This window comes from Zootoca vivipara, chromosome 2 (genome assembly GCF_965207765.1).
Source record: "Zootoca vivipara chromosome 2, rZooViv2.hap1.1, whole genome shotgun sequence".
Taxonomy (NCBI): domain Eukaryota; kingdom Metazoa; phylum Chordata; class Lepidosauria; order Squamata; family Lacertidae; genus Zootoca; species Zootoca vivipara.
Window position 1 is genome coordinate 84,948,390 of NC_142584.1, and position 21,431 is coordinate 84,969,820.

The window sequence follows — 21,431 nt, forward strand, 5'->3', positions numbered from 1 at the left end:
CGAGATGAGCGCCGCAACCCCAGAGTCGTCTGCGACTGGACCTAATGGTCAGGGGTCCCTTTACCTTTACCTATTTTGTATTTTATGGGAACTTCCCCCAACTTGCAGCGCAATGCTATACAGTATATACCAAGGAGTCCAGCAGCACAATCCTAACTCAGAAGTAAGCCCTACTGAATTCAATAGGACTTACTCTCAGTTAAAAGGGCTTAGGACTGCATATGTATTGTGCCTGGCACAAGGCTCTTGTTTTTTTTCTGCAACACAGCTACTCCTCTGGAAAGTCTATACATTTTACACAGAAGTAAGTCCCACTGAGTTTGATGGGGTTTACTGCCAAGTGAGTGGTCTTAGGATTGCAGCGTTATGGACTTCAGGCTTGGGAGAAGAAACTTGGCATCAGCTTACTCCCTTTATTTTAGTTCGTGAAATACAACACAATTCCTATACATGTCTACTCAGAAAGTGTGTATGTTTGTAGGACTGTAGCCACCCAATCCTAAATTCAATTTCTAGGGAGCAAGCTCCACTGAGTTCCAATGGACTTATTTCTGAGTAAAGAAGCTTGAGATTGAATTGTAAGGCGAGCTTACAAAGATGAAGCTAATTCTGTGATGTCAACATCAGCAGTTTTGTTTCCTCCAGTGCACAGAAGCTTTCAAGCCACACAGGGCGGTAAGCAGCATGCAGACATTTGATGAGCAGCAGAGCAACTGCTTTGGATGCAGAAGGTCCTAGGTAGGGCTGGAAAAAACTTCTGGACAACCATTGCCGGTGAATGTTGACAATGCCAAGCTAGATAATGGTCTCACTTGGTGCAATATAAGGCAGCTTCCTACATTCCTGTGGCATGCTTGTGTTCTTCCTGGAAGTTGACATCTGTCATAAATCTATTCAGGGCCTAAAACACACACACATGTTCATCACTAGACTGCAAGGATGAGTTGTTTATGTGAATGGGCTGTCATATTTATAATACCCAGTGCTTCTTTTCAGGGGGTGCTCAAGGGTATGCAGTACTGGCACCTCTTTTTGTTGTTAAAAAGTATGACACTTCCTGTAACAACTTCACAGTGAATACCGGCACCTAATTTTCGCGGAGGGGGGGGGAGCACAGATAACACATCACCTCACTTCAAACTCAGAGCTGTTCACTGAAGCCAGGTCACACATTCAGTTTAGTCAAGCCAAACCAAAGCGGCAAAGCACCAAGACAGCTGTACACACAGGACGCTGCCTGCCTGTATTACTGTGTCAGATTGGCAGTCCAGCTAGCTCTGACTGGTAGCCAGAACTCTCCAGGGTTTCTCAGCTATACCTGGAGATAAGAACCTAACAGCAGCCCTCCTGGATCAGGTCAGTGGCCCATCTACACCAGCACTGGTCTCACAGTGGCCAATCACGGTGGGAAACTCCCAAGGGGGACCTGAGCACAACATTCTGTTATCACCTTTTATATATGTTTGTGGGTAGGGGGAGGTTTTTGATTTGGTTTGTCCTTGTTCTTGTTATGCATTTTGTGTTATTTTGTATTTTTATGCAGTGAACCACCCTGAGATCTTTGGATAACGGGTAGTACACAAATTTAATAAATAATAATAACAACAATAATAATAACAACATGAGGCGCACTCTGCCTTCCCATGGTTCCCAGGAACTGGTATTCGGAAGCATTGCTGCCCTCAACTGTGGAGGCAGAGCGTGGCCAGCGTAGCCCTATTCTCTTTCGTGAATTTGTCTAACATGCTCCCCCTGGGACCTTTTGCATGCAAAGCTGTGTCCTAAGCTGCAGCTTTTCCTATCGCCTTGAGTGTTTGAGAGAGATGATGCACCCATTCTGCTTGCTGCTGCTGCTGATCAGCGATGGCTCGCTCGCACCTGAGGGCAGTGCACCTGACTAAATCAGCTCCATGTGAAGGCGAAGCAAATAACCACCGAGTCGCAATCAGGAAGCACGCGCTTCAGATGCGGCCAATCACAGGGTTTCTCCGAGCTTTGCGGCAGAAGTGCGCACGCGCAGCTATCGTCTGATGGGGGAAACATAAGGCTCAGATAGAGATAGGAAAATAGAGTGCATCTGAGAATATTAACTTCCTGGTAGTAGCTTTTTTTTAAAAAAAACACCTGTATTTGCCTGCCATCTTTTGCATAGAGGGTGGGGGCTCGCTCGCCGTCCGATTGTTCGCGCTTTTTTCTGAGGGGGGGGGGCAAAAAAAATGGTGCTGAGTTGACCCGAAATCTGAAGTGTCGCACGTATGTCTATACTTTCTCTTGTGCGTGAGCGCGCGCCTGCGTCAATTGCTGCGGGCAGGGCATAAAATCTCGCGAGAAGAGGCTGAAGTTGGCTTTGAAAAAATGGCGGACGAGGTGGACCAGGTGGGTGATGCTGCCGGGGGAGGGTCGCCTTTGAGGGGTCGGCGGGACCCCGTGAGGTGTCACCGTTGTGCTCTGAGGTGGTGGGTCTCTGGCCTGGCTTAGCCTGCCGAGGTGGGTCGCTAGCTGGACGCAGGTTTCCGCTCCCAGTAGCGAGGGCGACGTTCGGACTGCGCGTTTCATCTCTTTTTTTGTTACTTCGCTTATTTTTGAGAGCATAATAACGGTAAAGTTGACCTTTGCCCGCCTGTCCCTCCTGGAAAACCCAGCCAGGTGGGCGGGGTAAAAATATAAATTATCTATCTACCTACCTATCTCTACCGTACTACTGTGCCCGCCCCCTCCCCACATACCGGTAGTTGAACAAAAGTGAGAAACAACAATAAGTCCCCAAAATATTACTTGTTTTTTTGTAGTTCTCTCCTGGTAGCTACAAAGTTGTGGTCTGAAGGGCCTCTGCTTTATTCTTCCTTATTTTCCCCTTCTTCGTGCTGTTTTCATTCGCACTGTCGTGCATAGTTAAACTTTGCTGCTATCTTTGGTTTATGATTTTTTAAATACACCCACAAAACAAAATTTTATTATCAGATGTCAAGGCACCAAGTTGGGACATTATGCACATTATTCTTGCTACCTAGTCTGAGAAAAGTGACTATGAACAATCTAAACAAACTTGGTTGGTCTCTAAGGTGCTACTGGAAGGATTTTTTATTTTTATTTTAACAAAGAATCTCTTATTGATTCTTTGTTATTGGAACAGTTTAAACTGGTGAGCCTGGGATATTAGAAAGGGTACCATAACTAGTTGACTGTTTCCTGATATCTCACAAATTGCTTAAATTCTCCTAACACTGCAGCAACTATAGCCTGAATAGCCTAGGAGGGATTTGCAATTCACTATTTGTCAGAGAGTCATTTTGAGAAGGTGCAAACAGGTAGCTTTTAATTCTCTCTGCTCTTGTACTTCAGTTTAGACATTTCAGTAAGGTTGAATAATTGAACAATAAACAATACAGAACAAATATCATCTAATACTAATCTCAGTGGAGTTTTTCCTTGGAATAAATTGTATCCAATGTTTTATCAACTGTATTTAGAAAAAACAACACACTTTTCTCTTATAGCAACAAACCACAAATACTGTAGAAGAGCCCTTGGATCTCATCAGACTCAGTCTTGATGAACGAATTTATGTAAAAATGAGAAATGACCGAGAACTTCGAGGCAGATTACATGTAAGTAAAGCTATATAGAAATGAGGGGTGCTTGTTAACAGAACCATGAAAATGTGCTTTGGGAGATGTTAAGTTAGATGCTTCAAAAACAAGTTAGAGTTCTCATAGAGTAAAAGCAGCCTTGGCTTTTGAAATACTTCTTGGGCAGCAACAAGAAACCCTGGGTTCTCCAGATATTGCTGTACTCTCAATTTTAACATGCACGTGCATGAAAGAAATCTGATTTTGATCTCAGCCAAAGACAAACATTTCAGTTGGTGTGGTCTCAAATAACTCTTGGCTCCAAAATGTGTATTTGAAGCTAATGATGCATTTTCCAGCAGTTCTCTGTGAAAAGCAAGCATGACTGCCAGATTTTAGATTAGATTTTATGAGTGATGTTGGAAATCTAGTTGATAATGGTATTCATTGAGCAAATTGCTATGATTTGATTTCTGAGTAGGATTAACATTAGATATAATCCAAAATACTTGTAGTGAAAGTTTTTAGATCTGTGTATTTGAGCTACAATGTTTAAGAAATATAATGCCATTAGCATAAAAATTAAATTTATCTAAACTACTCTCATTTCCACAGGCTTATGACCAGCACTTAAATATGATTTTGGGTGATGTTGAGGAGACTGTGACAACAATAGAAATTGATGAAGAAACCTATGAAGAGATTTATAAAGTAAGAACTTGTTAAAGCTCCAAATGCTCTTTCAGATGTGCAATATTGTCTAGACGAATTTAAATTAGATACTTTTGCTAATTATATTTTTGCTAATATACCAATTTGACTTGTTAAGTACATTTTAACCAGAGTAATATATAAAGCATTGTTTTAACAATAGTGATTACTTCATTGTAAAAGTAGGACACTTAAATATAGATTTATTTTCCCCAAATGTGATTTTTGTACCATATGAATTTATAATAATTGTGCTAGTTCTTGCGACTATTTTTACATTCTCACTGGATGTAGCCTGTACTGCTTTTTTTCATCCACAGTCTACCAAAAGGAATATTCCGATGCTGTTTGTCCGAGGAGATGGAGTTGTCCTTGTAGCTCCTCCACTGAGGGTTGGCTGAAACCATGAAAAAAAATGGTCATCATTTCAAAAATGTTGGACCTCTGGACACTGTCTTCTGATACCCTTAAACATCAAGATTCTGCCCTTAATTCTGAAAGACCATCCAAACCTGATTGTTGTGAAGGCGTAAGATCATTTGACATATAAGTTGATATAAGGGTTTTTCCCCGAATTAACTTAAGTGCCAGGTGTCTTTATGTATCAAATTGGTGGATGTAACAATTTTAGTTGCGCTTGTGGCCACTGATCTTTTTAAAGAAATAAATCTGTTTGGTTTTTTTTTGTATGTATGTGTTTATAAGCACTTTCCCCATTTAACATGTGCCTCATTATTGCTGCATTATTTGCTTGGTTACCGTTGATAGTATCTGGTACAAATGAGACAGGATTGCATTGAGTATTTTCTATTTATGCCATGCTATTCCAGTGACTTGAGTGGCCTACATGCATGAAGTGTGTATGCTTCAATAATGGTAATCTTTTGAGGAAGAGTTCTAAGTTGCTGATTTAAAACCTACAAAAATCTTAGTGGGGAAGTAGATCCCAGAGTGTCAAAGAAACCGCCGTTGTCTCATCACCCACAGTTACATTAGCACTGTGTCCACATTAGGTCATTTATCTGTATACATGTCCCTATTTCCACATGTGCTTTGTACACCTTCATCCACACATTAACACTTTCAATTTTATACTTCTAGAATCTTTCTCAATGTATCCCATCCACACTACTGGGGTGTGCTTGATGGGATATTTGTGCTAAGACTTCCTCCTTCAGCATAAGTGCTGGAATCCTGAAGTCTGTTATGAGCATGCACACAGGTATTTGTTTAGCTGTGTGTGTACCTTTGTTTTATTTCTTTTTTAAATACAAGTTTTCTAATATTCCAGACTTTCACAAAAAGGAGTGTGTTGCTCAAAAACCAGGGGGCCTAAAGTCTGGTGTGGGGATGTGTGTAGGTATCAGTTGATTTATCCAAATGCACCTTTTAAAAAATTGAAATACAATTTTTCTAATATATTTGCACAAAAAGATGGTGGCCTCACTCCAGGAAAATATTTGGAGTTGCTAGCATGGAATGCTGCCACTTCCTTTCCTCCCCTTTTTATTTCCTATCTTCTATATGGGAGCCAGAGCCCACAGAAATGCCATTTATCCTCCCGCCACAGCGGTACCTATTTATCTACTCGTGCTGCTATGCTTTTGAACTGCTAAGTTGTCAGAAGTTGGGACAGAGCAACAGAAGCTCATCCTGTCGTGTGGATTTGAACCACCAACCTTCCGATTGGCAAGCCCAAGAGGCTCCATGGTTTGGAACACAGCGCCACCCACATCCCACCCACTCCAGTGTGGAAGAGCCCTAGCTTGGTGAAAGTATGGATTGCAAGCAGTTGAAACAAAGCAAGTATGTTAGAAGCTTTCATATAATGAAATGGCTTGACTTGATAAAGCAGTTGCTAATTGGCGCTATGATCACTTAACTTTTTAACATTGGCTTGTTAAGTGTATCCTTTTTGGCATCTGGGAATATGTGCTTTCGTTTCCCACAAAATCTAGCACCATGAAAAGTCAGTTTCATTCTTTGCCTATGGCATTGTATGACTTCTGCCTTTGCAGCTCAACTTGAATCTTCACTGAACACTAGATGGTGCTGCCTGCATTAAAATCTTAATCAGTAATGTGACTTGCCTGTTAGTTATCAGTAATGTAACACTATGTACTATGAGGCCCAAGTATTTTCCTCAAATTACGGTAGTCATTTTGTTTCTAATGAAAGGTTCATAATGTGCAGTCCTAAGTAGGTAGTTGCAACATGCTGAATAGTAATGCTTAAAGAACCAAATGTTTCTCAATACCAGTGGCTTTGTTAAGAAAAGAATACTGGTTAAGTGCCATTATACTTTTATCAGCCTTACTAAATGTTACATTGCCTGGGATAGTATTTTCATGTCCCCAGTTGCATACTGATTCCTTGGGGGAAGTGGGGGTAGGAGGAAGAAGAAACTAAAAGGCATGTGGGGGTCTGTTTCCCAATGAATTTAATAGCTCTCAAATATTTGGAGGTTTTTGTTAATGCTGCCTAACTACAAAGTAGTGCTTGTTAATGATTGGCCTCTGATTCATCGCAGTGCTTGTACAGTAAGGCAGCACCAGCAGTCCACCTTTGAGTGGGGTTGAAATGGATCTTCAGGATACATCCTTTGTTCTGTGGCTGCTGAAATGAAAAGGATAACATTGTCTTAGTTATCAGCCTTGGAAACAAGTGCTATTTAGAGACCCCCCCCAAAAAAAGATCTGCTGGACCCAAATTACTTGAAATGTATATCCAAAAGATCATGACTTCACTCTTGACATTCTCAATTTGAACTCAGTTTCATAATATAGCTCTACCTTTTCATCAGGGGTTATTAACTTGATTTTTGTCCAGGGCTGCATACTTCTAGGGCAGTGATGTTCCGTGAAAGGCTCCAACGTAAGATTTGGCTGTGTATATTGTGTAACCACAAAGGTGCAATTCCATCCAATCTCTGCAGTGATGCTTAAAGTAACTAATCTGATTGAGTAACATGACAGATTTGTATTAAACAGGTTCTGAAGGATGTGTGTTGAACATGTAAGATGCAGCCAGACATAATTTTCATGCACATGGAAAAGAGGAGGTTCTCAAGTCTAAATCACCTCACCGGAGCTGCTTCACTTGCACACAGGAATCGACAAGGCATGGAAGCTCTTAACTGGGTGGTTTAGACCCTCAAGTGAATATACTGCAACAGCAAATTTTCTCAACAGCTGTGCTACCGACGCCAGCTTAGCTCAAAACTCTGGAAAACTTCCAAACAGCTGCTTCATATAATAAAAGATGTACACTTCATCTACTATGTCAGCTATTCTTGGTGAGGATTATATGGCCAAATTTCATGTGTGGAAAAACCCAGTTGCCGCTTTGATTCAGAGTATTCGCACTAGTCAGTGTGGTGGAATGGTTAGTATGTTGTAGTATGTACTCAGGGGAACTTGAGTTTTGATTCCTGTTTGGCTCATTCAGTCATCTTGGATTAGACCAGGGGTTGGCAAGGCTTACTGGGCATGGGCCAGATCACTCCCATGGAGATCCTCTGTGGGCCGGACCAGTGCAGCGCAACGCCAGAAATCGCGTCTGTGCAGAAACGATTTTCGGCATCTGGGCATGCACAGAAACAATTTCCGGAGCCGCAGAAGAGAGTCCCCTTGCCACACCGGTTTAGCGCAGCACGCGGGGACTCGCCGAGCAGGCAGCTCATGGGGCCAGTTAAGCACCCATCCCATTAGGAGACTGATGCAGTGGAATAATCATGAGTAATAAGTTGGCATTAACACATACAAATGGCTGGTGATCCAGGTTCTGAATGTTATGGACAGGGGCCATTGTTCAGTGGTAGATGATCTCTAACATCTCTATAAGCATCCAAGAGCAAGCTGGGAAAGGCTGTTCCTGAGCCCTTTGGAGCAATGGCTTCTCAAAAAGAAGGTGAACACTATCCACCCTGCTTCTTTACTATTTAGGCCAGTGTTTCCCAACCAGTGTGCCTCCAGATGTTTTGGGACTACAACTCCCATCATCCCTAGCTAGCAAGACCAGTGGTCAGGAATGATGGGAGTTGTAGTCCCAAAACATCTGGAGGCACACTGGTTGGGAAACTCTGATTTAGGCTTCTCATGAAAGTATCTTCGTTTTCCTGAGAGAACCAAAACCTGGAAACTAATAAATAGCAAACTAATGTTTGCATGTTTTTTTAAGAATAGAATTCAAGAGCTTGATTTAAAAAACAAAACCACACACACAAATGCAGCTGTACACCCATGCTTCAATTTGCATAATAAATCATTATTATATTAACACACTGATATCTGCAAACGCATCCTAATTTCCTCCAAAGCCCTGATGTAGCAAGTGTTACTACTCTAAGCATAGATCCCCACTTAGATTAGATGGAGGCCGTCTTTGGATATTCCAAAGTGTTGGTTAGAGAGACCCTCGGGAGGGCATGTTTTCAAAAATCAATTAACCCTCAGAAACCTCATTTAGATAACGAAGCAGAGGCTATTAATCCCATAGTTACGCCTATGTCCTCTAGCATTAGATGAAGCAGATATGCAGGTGAAAGCCAAAAGAATACTGAAGCAGTTTGCTCATGGGCAAACCTAATCTTGTTCTGATTTTCTGTTTGTCTCAGCCTTGACCTGCGCTCGTCTATAAGGGACACTTTGATTTTTGTGGGTCACTTGCTTCCAGCAGTGCCCGGTTTTGGCTACTGTGTGGACAACCACCATAACGATCATTTAGAACATTTTGGAATGGATTATATAAATCCTTCACATAGAGTATCACAGTAATCCGACAAGTTTGTAACGTATTTTTTATCCCTGTACTTGCAATAGACAGGCTGAACCATTGGGAGAGATGCCTAATTTGTCTAGGGCAGAGTGGGTCTTGCATTGGGGCCTCCCCAGATGACATTCTTAGCCACTGTTCTCTGGTACCAACACTAAGAGCTGACATGCGAAACCGACAGGCGGACCTTGAGGTCTCAAATTTCAGCAGCGCCCAAATTCAGTGTCCTCTGCCTCTCACCTTCCATCCTACATCATAGTTGCGGAGGCCCCTGCAGCACCACCTCAGCTTGGCACCCAGTGCAACCGGTCATGCTCCCTTAAATCTGTCTCTGACCTACGGGGTACATGCGGCTGTTGGCCTAATTTCAAGTAGGTAGTGAGGATGGGGAAGGGGGGGAGGTATGTGGACCCCAAAATCATCAAAGAAAATGCAGACAGAAACAACCCTGCTTTAGATTATTCAGTACTCTGTGGTTCATATTTTGTTTCTGATATTATAAAGGTAGGTTAGAGACCTAAAAATATGAGGATCCTGGTTATGCCTGTTTTTGTTATTAAGCAGAGGCCCTCAAATTATTCTGCGAATCACTGATGGTTTGTACAGCTAATAGCAGTTTTGTATTGGGTGCTATTTTCAACCAGAGTGTCTCCTCACAAGATTACCTCCCCACCACTGCAGCTTTCCTCCTCAAACCTGGCAGGATTCAGACCCGAAGGAAGGGTGCCATTGCCTGCAAATTTCAGGCAATTCTATCAAAATTAAAGATCTAGATGTCTCCTTTAAAAAAAGAAGATTTACCATGCATAGTACGAAAGTTTCTGAACCTATTTGTCTGCAATTTGGCATGCCTTAACCACTCCAGAAGGGATAATATGCCTGCAAATTCCATTCACCTTTCTGAAAAGGAAACAAGGTGATAGCTGTTTTTAACTTTCCCAGTAGGTTGTAAATTTCCCATGGGTTGTGAAGAAGGCTTGGGCAACCCTTGAGCTGAAGAGGGCTGGGCAGCTCATAAAGCATTTCAGACTGTGGTGGGCTGTTTTCCTAGTTGCTTTGAGCTGAATTTTGTGGTTGACGCACATCCGTGGCCTGCAGTGGCCTTCTTGCTGGTAATGCTTCACTGCGGTGCAGCACTGTGTTCACCAGATGGCAATGTTGCACAAAGCTTGCGAGCAGCTGGCTGCTCTCCTAGCGTGAAAGGCAGCCTGCCTACACTACACTTCAGCCGAGCCGGAGGAGTTGAAATGCATGACGAGGCTCAGGCGAGGTCTTGTGGGCTGCAACTGCTGTCTAATCATCAAGCATAGCTTTGGAATTCGCTTTGGATCATGTGGGATGTGAGTGGAAGCTCTGATGCGCAGAACGCAAAGGGGCTCGTATTCTCAACCGGATTGTGAAATCCTCTGTGGCAACTTGTGGCGCACTTTAGTAATGCCCACGCTTAAACACTGCAGAAAGCTGCTGCTTGGAGCCTTGAGGACAAAAATCTGTGATCAGCCCATCCAACCTGGTCTGAAGGGGAAACGGCTGGTAGGAAAGGAAGATGCAAACATATATGTGAACCCAAGCTTAGCTTCCATAGCAGAGAGCCCCAATTAAGCTTAATTCAACTGTCTGAAGAGTAGGGTGGGGTGGGGAATTATTGTGACAAGAGTGGTGTTTTTTAAAAAAAGATTTTTATTGAAGTACGAGAATTTTTATATACATTATATTCTCTCCTTCCAATTTTTAATTTCCCGTACCATTTTTCCTTTCCCTTCCCAACCCCCTCCCCCACCCATTATCCATTGGAAGGGTTCAAACGGTTGTCCTCAGCCACGGGCACAATGTCTTTAATTTCCACTGAATGTCTTCTGGTCCAGTAGTTGTTATCCATTGAAGATAGGGGTTCCATCTGGTCCTTATCACAGTAGACTTGGCCTTCCATGTTATATCCTGTGACGTTACTGCCACGATGTCTGACTGAATAAATTCAAACAAATAATTAGTCCAGACCTCTACTGTCCATTTTTCTCTATCTTTCCAACCTAAAGCTATTGTTGCCTTTCCTGCTAGTATCATTGCTTTGAAGGTGTGCTGGTCACCTTTCTCTATGGTGACAAGAGTGTTAAGCAACGGCAAAAGAGTGCTCAGCACTGAGGCAGGCAGGCTGCTCCTTAGCACGGCTGTCAGTATGCCAGAACCTTGATCAACAATGGTTACAATGCATACTGTACATTGAATGTGTATTCGATATATTTAATCCACATTAGAACCCCCAAAGAATCCTGGGAACTGTAGTTCGTGAAAGGTGCAAGGCTTGTGGCTCAGTGAGGGGTAAACTACAGTTCCCAGGATTCTTCACAGAAAGCCATGCACACTAAATGCATGGTGTGGGTCCCCTATGTTTGTCCCCTGACATTATGGACAAGGAATTGGAACCATATGGGCAAGGGCGAATGGGCTCCTTTCGAATGCCTAGAAAAACTAAGGGGCAGTGTAATGCCTATTCCTACAACAGACTGCGGAGAGGATAAGTTTGAGTGTGGAAACTGGGAAACGGCTGGGGAAGGAAGATAAGGCAGAGTAGGCATTAAGCGGAGAAGGCAGAAAGAAAGAAAACTGAGAAGCAGATATACTTCAGAAAGTGGAGGAAGACCGAAGACCAGCAATAGAAATTGTTAAGAGGAACACTATCAAGAAACGGAGGGGCCCTACTACACATGGGATTAATTTTGTGTTTAAACAAGCATGCTTTAACCAGGTTGGTTTTAGTTTGGAGGAAAAGCTCTCTCTCTCTCTCTCTCTCTCTCTCTCTCTCTCTCTCTCTCTCTCTCTCGTGTGTGTGTGTGTGTGTGTGTGTGTGTGTGAGAGAGAGAGAGAGAGAGAGAGAGAGAGAGAGAGAGAGAGAGAGAGAGAGGAAACAGTCTACCATGAAGTCGAGTTCTCCACATGTGATCAACAGAGGTTTTATTTAGCTATGCGGCCCATTTATAGTGTTTTTCTAGCAATTTAACTCACATGGCTTCCCCCAAAGGATCCTAGGAATTGTGATTTAGGGAGGATGCTGAGAATTCCCTGTTAGAACAGAAGAATTTCACGACAGCTTAAAAGTCAATGGGACAATTGTTCCCTCAAGGCAGAACGCTAAAAACCACTGTTTACATTAGTTTCAAAGCTACTATTCAAGGATAATACTTTGCAGATTCAGAAACCTTTATTTCTGCTTTGTCTTGAGTCCTGCCAGCAAAAAGTACTTTGAGTTCTCTCTCTCATCCTGGGTTTTGGGCAACAACACACTCTGTCTGGAGCTCTATCAGGGCTTCCATTGACATCACCTTGTTGTTCTTTTCCCCATCGTCTTCCCATCTCTTTAGAGGACACCGATTTGCAAGTGGCCCAGGGTTCAAACTGGAGATGTCCCTTGCTCCTGGGAGCAATGGGCAATTTGCCCAGCCTAGGCCGCCCAGTGCAGGTGTCCACACATTCCCTGATCAATGGAAGCACGAGAAACAACAGAGGCCCCTTCCGGCCAGCTGTCCACATTCCCCCGAGGAATGGAACCGTGTGCAAACAGCCCATTCTGTTTAGCACAGGTGCCCAGCATTCTTTCGATGGACAGAATTAAAGCCCAGTGACCAAGTTTACTCAACCCACGTGCCTGCCTGAGCTTGGTTAATGGAAACAAAGGCTAACAGACAAGCAGATCTGGTGCATGCTCTTGATTCTGTTTTCTATAGAGAATAGGTCCTTCCTTGCTGCTCCCTGCCCAAAATGCTGTTTACTGTGAGCAGCATTTTCAAGGGCAAATAGCAGCCAGGCAGGGGCAATTCTCAGCAGCAAACCTGTGGCGGTGGCTGGATTTCCATTCCAAGCTTCTCCAGTGCTTTTTCTTTAACATTAAATACAACCAGGCTCAGGGACATTTCTTAAACACAATAATAATATTGCGTCTGGTTGGCTGTGCGTCTGTTTATCCATAACTGAGGAGCACAGAAACCCAGAGCTGTGCACCTAGAAGTCCTGGAAACGCAGTGCCAAATCTACAAAATCAGCCATAAGGGCAACCACTCTACCATACCACCAACCTCCCACTCTCCTGCAGGCAGGCCAGAGACACCTGTAAAGTTGCAAATAGAGTCTGGATGGAAGGAGGGGCCTTCTTACAGGTGGATTGGGCAGAGATAGCCAGCTGTGTCATATAGCAAGGTAAAGGTAAAGGGACCCCTGACCATTAGGTCCAGTTGTGACTGACTCTGGGGTTGCGGCGCTCATCTTGCGTTATGGACTGAGGGAGCACCACAACGCCGGCCTGCCAGGGGGGCGCCGCACAGCTGCGCCGGCCGGCCGGTACGCCGCGCAGCTGCGCCCGCAGCAACCGCACTGTGCCCGCACGCCCACCGTGCAGCAGCACTTGCGGCACTGCGCGCCGCGCCCGCCGTGCTGGTAAACGGGGCGGGAGGGCGCCGGAGGGATCTGTTGCACCATGGCACCAGGGCGCCAGAGGTGCTTAAGACGGCCCTGGGAGCCGGCGTACAGCTTCTAGGTCATGTGGCCAGGATGACAAAGCCGCTTCTGCCGAACCAGAGCAGCACACGGAAACGCCATTTACCTTCCTGCTGTAGTGGTACCTATTTATCTACTTGCACTTTGACGTGCTTTCGAACTGCTAGGTTGGCAGGAGCAGGGACCGAGCAACGGGAGCTCACCCAGTCACGGGGATTCGAACCGCCAATCGGCAGGCCCTAGGCTCTGTGGTTTAACCCACAGCGCCACCCACACCCCATAACAAGGTAAGGTAGTGTATTTTGAATGTTGTTATTGAGCGGAACTTCTTTCCCTGCCACAGCAACTCATTTGCCTTTCTTCCCCTCCCATCAGCCTGTGTTCCATGCATTACACAGACTCATAAACGTGGGGGGGGGGGCAATCCAGAGAGAGGGAAGAGTCACAAAGCATAGATTTCACAGAACTGGAAGGGAACTGGAGTTGGAAGGGACCCTGGGGATCATTCAGTCCAACCCCCTGCAATGCAGGAATATGCAGCTGTCCCTTACAGGGATTGAACCTGCAAGCTTGGCGATATCAGCACCATGCTGTAACCAACTGAGTGAACCAGCCGTTCTCCTCTCTCCCCCCTGCTGCCACACTTAAAAAAAAATGGGGGGAGGGTGTACCCTTGAGTACCCCCAGAAAAAAGCAGTTTCCACATTGCCGCCACCCTAACCTGCCACCCAGGATCTACCGTGTTGCTCCAAAAATAAGACACCGTCTTATATTTATTTTTCCTCAAAAACACACACGGTGGCTTATTTTCAGGGGATATCTTTTTTTTTAATTAAGTATGGTACAGTTTAACCTACAAGGTTAAACTGCCTATCACTATGGCTTATTTTCGGGGTATGGCTTATTTTCGGAGAAACACGGTATGTCCTCTTTTGCTCTTTCCCCCTTGATCTGAGCCTGCAGAAACATCCAAAGCCTCCTGCTTTTTCAGGGCAGTTATTTTCCAAGGCTTTTCTGGGTCAGGTTTCATCTGGCTCAAGCTGTCTTTCTCCCACAGTTTCCCCACTTTGTGCCTTTCTTGGCTATGGGTGGTTCCTCTCTAGAACAACTGACAAATCACTCTGGCAATGACATCATCACCTCAATGGATTCTGTATTGTTTCCTTTTTTTTTAAGAACGTAGTTTTCCTTACAAATAAGAGGCTTTGCTAATTAATGGGATCTGGAAGACTGGATTAAGGACAAGAAGTTCTTGGTGCATTCATGCTGCCAGGCCCCATATACGTGGGTAGACTTTGATGGGCAATTGTGTGTGTGCGCGCGTATTGATGCCTTCCTTCCTTCCAAGATTTCTATCCATTTTAGCCCTCTTTAATTTCTCGCTTTAGAACCTTGCATTGTGCACAAACTCCAGGGGAGAGTCATGGTCACACAACCTCGCGTCGTGACTCAACGTCCCGTACATTTGTTATTCGATTTAAACGCATGCCAGTTTTAAGTTGCATCTAAGTAGAGCAAGGAGTACAGCCTCTCAAACTGAAAAGGACGCAGTTCCTTTCTTGCTTTTTAAAATAACCACACTGTTACTTCCTTTGGGGTTTGCCTTTTCCGCTCGTCATATGAATCAGCGTATCAGGATATGTTTTCTGAGCAGCGCTCTGTTAAAAACCAAAGCGCAAATGGAAAGAATCGCTGTGATCTTTTCAAGTGCTGCGGTGGCCACCTGATGCGCTCCCCTCACCACCACATCTGTCTCCTTCCAGATGTGTAGGACGGACACCCTCCTTGCAGCACATTAGGGACACGAGGGACTGCTGAGTCACTAGAGGATGGGACTCTTAATCTCAGGGTTGTGGGTTCGAGACCTCCTCCCCCCGATTCCTGCATTGGAGCGGCTTGGCCCACATGACCCTCGTGGTCTTTTCCAACTCTACAGTTCTGTGATTTCTCCCCACATTTCTCCAGAGGGGAGTCTTCCACCTTGGATTCCATCACAGAGAAGACTGGAGGCAGTAATGCTTTTGAATACCCGTTGCTGGAAACCACAGGGCTCTGCCTTCTGGTTTCCCACAGGAATTCTGCAGCGCTGCTGTCCTAGGATGGCCCCACTGTACATGTGCTCCCCCCCCCAATACAACCTAACATGACACAACCTAACACAATGCCCCTCATATGACGTTACACTTCAGTATGGGTGAATTTATTTATTACCAAGTAATGTTTAGGGACCCAGGTGGCGCTGTGGTTAAACCACTAAGCCTAGGGCTTGCTGATCAGAAGGTCGGCGGTTCGAATCCCTGTGATGGGGTGAGCTCCCGTTGCTCGGTCCCAGCTCCTGCCAACCTAGCAGTTCGAAAGCACGTCAAAATGCAAGTAGATAAATAGGAACCACTACAGCGGGAAGGTAAACGGCGTTTCCATGTGCTGCTCTGGTTCGCCAGAAGTGGCTTTGTCATGCTGGCCACATGATCTGGAAGCTATACGCCGGCTCCCTCGGCCAATAATGCGAGATGAGCACGCAACCCCAGAGTCGGTCATGACTGGACCTAATGGTCAGGGGTCCCTTTACCTTTACCTAATGTTTTGAAAGCAAGCCTGACTACTAAATGGTTGTGTATTAGTGAGGCGCAATGCAGAGGAGAGCGTGATCCTCAGAAATGCTTGGAAACCGGAAAGATTGTTATGTCATAGACTGTTGATCATCCCGAAGGGAAACACATTTCTTAGCCAGCCTGCTGTACAGAGCTTTGCTTTCCGCCCTCATATATGTGATTTCATAGTCGTTGCATCCCCTCCGCAGTCAATGGAACAAAATCCCTGACCCCTTGAACTTTGGGAGGCAGGAGAAAGAGTACAGAAATTCTGGCCCCATCTCTAATTATTGCCACTCTTGATCTACATGGCTAGGTAAGCACAATTGTTGAATGTTATGGTAAAATGATCTTGGTCTTAAAAAACCAAGCAACTCCTTCCTTCTGCCAAATCCTGAAGGAACAATATCTTTGTTCCGAAGTTCAGCCTTGATTGCCAATCTCTAGATACTCAGGAAATAATGTTCTACTTAATTCCCCTCTAAAAGTTGCTCTTCGGAGCTAGCCTGAACTTTGAGTGCACCTGTGAAGGCGCCACTCGCCTGTGTTGCTGCTGGAAACTGTACAGATGGAGTCAGGGGGGTGGGCAGGCGACAGAAATTAGAGTGGGAAATTAAAAGGCTTCATTTCAGAGAGCAAAGGAGAGTTAGCCAAATGCCTTTGTCTCAGCATGAAAAAAGGCACTTGTGGGGCTATTGCTGGTGCCTTGCTTCCTGCGAGTTCAACTTCCAAAATAATGCCTGAATTCTACGAGCAGGGATTCCAGAGTCTGCCATTGGAACCTATTAGAGAAAGGGCCTGCACTTTGCTCTCATGGATTCTGCCCTTTGAGTTGCAGATTTTCATTGACTTCCCAAAGAATTTGGAATCTTTTGTGGAGAGAGATGGCGACGGCAATGAAGGAAGCGTTTGACCACTCCTGTTGGAAAGATAATCGTGGAAGAGACTCAAGCCCCATACATATGGCCAGGCAGCACCATTGGGGCTTCTGCTTCCATTGCCCATATATAGCTTTCTAGAACATTAGGAGAGTTGTAACTCCACTCTAGTTATAATCACATCATAGTGAGAATGTTGCTGTGGACTAGTTCCTTGATCATTGTTTAAGCCCATTTATTTCATGTATTGTTATGGTGTTGCGGGTCACCCAGGAGGTAGCATGGTGAATACAATAAAAATAAAAACAGCTTGTCAAATCACAGCCTATATAGGTTTCAAAAACAAGTCAACATCACTTGGGGTGTGTGTGTTGAATATTAATTCCTCCTTCCTTTGAGGAGTGACATTCCGAACCATGTAGCATGAAACAGATCGGGAGTGCATTTCTCCCTCTGATTCTTTTTCTGTGTAACTTGGAAGAAGATGAATACTGTAGCTTGCTATTATTTAATAGGTTACAGTTTTAGAGTATTTACCTGCCGGTTTCAACTTGGTGAGATTAAAGTTATTGACATCTTTGGTCTCTAGGGTTGGGGGTTTCTGTGGCCTTCTTTGATCTGGAAAGTTCTGAGTCCTGAGTCACGATTACACTGTTATCTCAAAAGCACCACGCTGATCCATCACAACCTTTTCACATGCTCGGTTGTAACTGCTGGCAAAGCCTGGAAGGCACCAAGGCATAAATGAAGGTAATAAAAGTTTTACATTTCCAAGAAAGAACTCTGTTTTCCTTCAGTTACAGCTTGGCCCTCTTCTCCCCTCCCTTTCAAAGCATATACATCACTCCCCATCCTTCATTCCTGTTATCTCTAATTATCGCCTTTCCAACCTGTCTTATCTCTTCTTCTCCCCTGTACCTCCCATCTCAATTCATGTGCACTCACAGCTTACCTGCCGCAGTCCACTTAAAGCATCCTGTGAGTTAGACTGCAATCCTAGGCTCACTTACCTGTGAGCAAGCCCAATTCAATTCCACAGGACTTAGTGGGCATGGTTAGAATTGCACTGTAAATTTGAGAAACTTGGACTGGGGCAAATCTGATATTGGCTCCATTTGAGCGGCAGCTGAAAGACTGTAGCCCAACTTGAGGGCATGCGCTTGTTCATCTTTCTAGCTGCTTTTTCAACTAGGCTGCTTCAATACGCCTGCTTACCTTCTCGTCCTTGCATAAATTCTCCACTCCTCTCTTAACTGTGGTGAAGGGAAAAGGTCGGCACCAGTCTCAAGCACACTTAACACTAACCGGGGTTCCTCATTCAACCAGGATTTGAAATGGCATTTTAACAATGAGTTCACATCCAAATTAGACAGGAATGCTGGACTGCATTAACGGTTCTTAAGGTCAGTGCCTTATGTGAGAGGTGAAAGAGGTCACATTCCAGAAGCAAGTTCTAGGTATTTTGGCAGCAGTTGAGAGGGAGGTTTATATCTGCGCTGCCCCTTTGTATCTTTTTGCTGCCACGCAGGCCAGCACAGCTATCCTTCCAGAGTTTGTCCAATATTTACACTAGGGAGAATAATGCGGGGTTTATTTTTTTCATAATAAGCTGGTAACTTCGGTTCAGAGTAAATGAATGACCCCATGCCAGGCAGGATTAGTTAATAGCTGAGCGAACTACAGACTCAGGTCTTGTGAATGTCAAAAGAGTGTTGTAGTCATTTAGCCCTGTTGGCTGAAGTTCAGTTTGTCAATAAACAAAGTCCAACGCCACTCATTTTATCTCACTGTAGATTAGACTTTTCTTTGCTCCAAAATACAGAGATTCGCCTTCTTTGGAATCTGGTATGTCAGCGATAAAAAAATTATTGATGGGTATCCAAATATTATGGTGACGTTGGTTGTTCAAAATGCACCTAAACAACAAGAACTTAAAGGAGCCTGTGTGCGACACACAGCTGCATCATATAGTTACCTTTACCATAATCAGTCCTGAAATTGCCACATGCCACAGCAATGTTATGCAGTGTGTCACTGTTATTTTGCCGAGTTGCACAAGGAAAGGGCAGCTCACGCAACCGGTCTTTCCCTTCCCTACTTCCCCCTTGCAGCCCCATATAATTCCTTCCCCCAAAGCCTCACCTCAGGGTGGGAGACTATCTGATAGGGCTGGCCCACCCAGGAGGCAAGGTGAGACAACTGCCTCAGGTGGCAGGTTCCACAGGAGCAGCAGCAGCTCTGGCTTCTAAGAAATACACCACCCATTGCTGCCACCACTGTCACAGTAGCAGTGCTCCTCAGAGGCCAGACCTGCCTCCTCCTAGGCAGCCCCCACCATATCATTTCCACAGAGATCTCTTGGCAAATAGAAGGCACTTCTGGGGCAAATGGTGGGGGCTGCCTTCTGGGTCTCCTGGTTCAGCCTGCAGGGAAGGATGATTCCCCCCCCCCTGTCACTGTTTATGATGTTGATCTTCTTCCCAGACTTGGGGGATGGCGCCATTTTGTGGTTCACCTCAGGTGCCAAAAAGGCTTGGGCTAGCCCTGCTTTCTGAACATCATAGGCTGCATCTTATCAAGCTGCTAAGGGGGGAGATTAAGTGGAGCCCAAAATTAAGTGGAAGAATCTTGCACTTGGATACAGTCCATAGTGTGCTTTTTCTGTTTGGTTTTTACTTGACCATTTTGTTGTGCTGGTGCAATGCCATGATTTTATCCTCTGTGTTTTGTTTTGTTTTGTTTTGTCTGTCTGTCTTTTTTGCTGTTGGTGGTTGTACTTTTTAAGTTGCTATTTTTTTTAAAAAAAATACTGTTTTAATTTGTTACGTACTGAGCTGAATCATAGAACAATAGGATCCAGAACCAGCAGTCTGATTGGTCCGCAGGAGCCACCCAATCCAACTCCAGGTGGAAGTGAATCCGCAACCTGATTGGCCTGCAGGAGCAGCCAATCAGGCGGCTGGCAGAAGTGAATCCGCAACCTGATTGGCCTGCCGGAGCAGCCAATCAGGCTGCTGGCAGAAGTCAATCCACAAACTGATTGGCCCACAGGTGTAGCCCTGAAGTAGCCAATCACGCAAAGCCCATTGTGTAAATAATGTATATAAGCAGATGGTTTTGGGAAAAGGGCATTCTTCTTCTCCGTGATGACTACGAGCTGAATAAAGAGCATGAAATTCACTCTCGACTCCGAGTATATTTCAAGTTATTTCAATTATATTATTCTTGTGAACCACTTTGAGAACCTCGCTGCTTGAAAACATGGCATACTCGGAAGAAATAAACATGCTGCTTTTCAAGGAAGTCAACTAATGCTATTCACCTGTTAATCATCAAGTGTAGGCTAATAAAGCACAGAGAAACTGCACGATGTCCTTGGATAAGAAGATAGGAAGCTGCCTCTTTCTTCAGCTCAGATTATTTGTCCGTCTATCGCAGTGTTGTCTCCTCTGACTCATAGTGGGTCACTAGCTGCTCCCACATAGGCCTTCCCCATCACCCACTGCCTGAAACTCTGTTAAACTGGCGGTGCCAGGATTTGACCCAGGAGCTTCTACAAGTGCTCCATCACTGAGCTATGCTCCATAGGAATCAAGCCCAAGGGTTAGATGCATTATCTATGTATTAGCATATATTTCACAATTTGTTCTCCAGATTATGGGAAGGTGCCAGAAGCAATGAAACTTGTCCCCGGCTCCTACTTGGCCCCACTTCAGTCCTCCAGGCACTGCCTGTCTCTATAGAGACAAGGGCTAAAAAACCGATAATGTGACTTTTCTATGCATGCATAAGGGGAAATGGTTGGAACTGAGCTTAAGTTCATTTAACTGGAGATACTGGGGACTGAACCTGAGACTTCTGCATGTCAAGCATGTCCTCTATCTCTGAGGTTTTCTCCTTCTAGCATCCCATAGTATGCAGCACTATACTGCATTCAAAGCAGTGACATATTCACTGAGTCTGCATCTGTATAGTTTCTGCCCTAGGATGGCATCAGCTCATCCTTCAGGGATAAAACAAATAGGCAAACCATGATTGGAAATAACTACTTAAATGATGCATTGTTCTTAAATCCTAAAACGGGCAAGGAGAGGGAAGCATCTTCAATCTCTTAGCAGTCCCACAGACTGGAATTAGTAGCTGTTAGATCAAATTGCTCAGATTTTCTGGCTAAGAGGCTCAATTCCCACACATATATCCCAGATGTTTCTTTTCAGCAGTACATTTCTCCCCTGCCACAAGCTGAGAAGCTCCCAATTTAGACACTTTAGGCTTGCTCCTGCTCTCTCTCTCTCTCTGGGATTTTTTTTAGCATCTCTCTCCCACACCTTTTCCAATCCTAAAAGAATTCAGCCTCTGTATGAGTCCTATAAAACCATGGTTATAACCAACTTGTTTCAGAAGCGTGAGTCATCGCTGCT

General features: G+C 44.6%; 1 protein-coding gene and 1 long non-coding RNA gene across 2 annotated transcripts; one reads left to right on the forward strand and one right to left on the reverse strand.

The window, feature by feature from the left end:
* The first annotated feature begins 2,331 nt into the window (after positions 1-2,331).
* LSM3 (LSM3 homolog, U6 small nuclear RNA and mRNA degradation associated) lies at positions 2,332-4,969 on the forward strand. Its single transcript, XM_035106504.3, has 4 exons — positions 2,332-2,376; positions 3,498-3,608; positions 4,185-4,280; positions 4,601-4,969. The coding sequence occupies exons 1-4, from the start codon at positions 2,356-2,358 to the stop codon at positions 4,679-4,681; spliced, it is 309 nt and encodes a 102-aa protein (XP_034962395.2). The 5' UTR covers positions 2,332-2,355; the 3' UTR covers positions 4,682-4,969.
* A 5,752-nt stretch (positions 4,970-10,721) lies between these two features.
* Positions 10,722-18,474, reverse strand: LOC118080767 (uncharacterized). The gene is made up of 3 exons (XR_004692012.3): positions 18,226-18,474; positions 17,548-17,733; positions 10,722-11,018 (listed from the first exon to the last, which is right to left on the reverse strand). It is a non-coding gene; the product is annotated as an uncharacterized LOC118080767 (long non-coding RNA).
* Between the last annotated feature and the right edge of the window lie 2,957 nt (positions 18,475-21,431).

Excerpts from the sequence above, each read along its gene's own strand:
- LSM3 (XM_035106504.3), top strand. The coding sequence starts at position 2,356 with ATGGCGGACGAGGTGGACCAG. Across the intron at positions 3,609-4,184 it reads AACTTCGAGGCAGATTACAT|GCTTATGACCAGCACTTAAA; the intron begins GTAAGTAAAGCT and ends TCATTTCCACAG. Across the intron at positions 4,281-4,600 it reads CCTATGAAGAGATTTATAAA|TCTACCAAAAGGAATATTCC; the intron begins GTAAGAACTTGT and ends TTTCATCCACAG.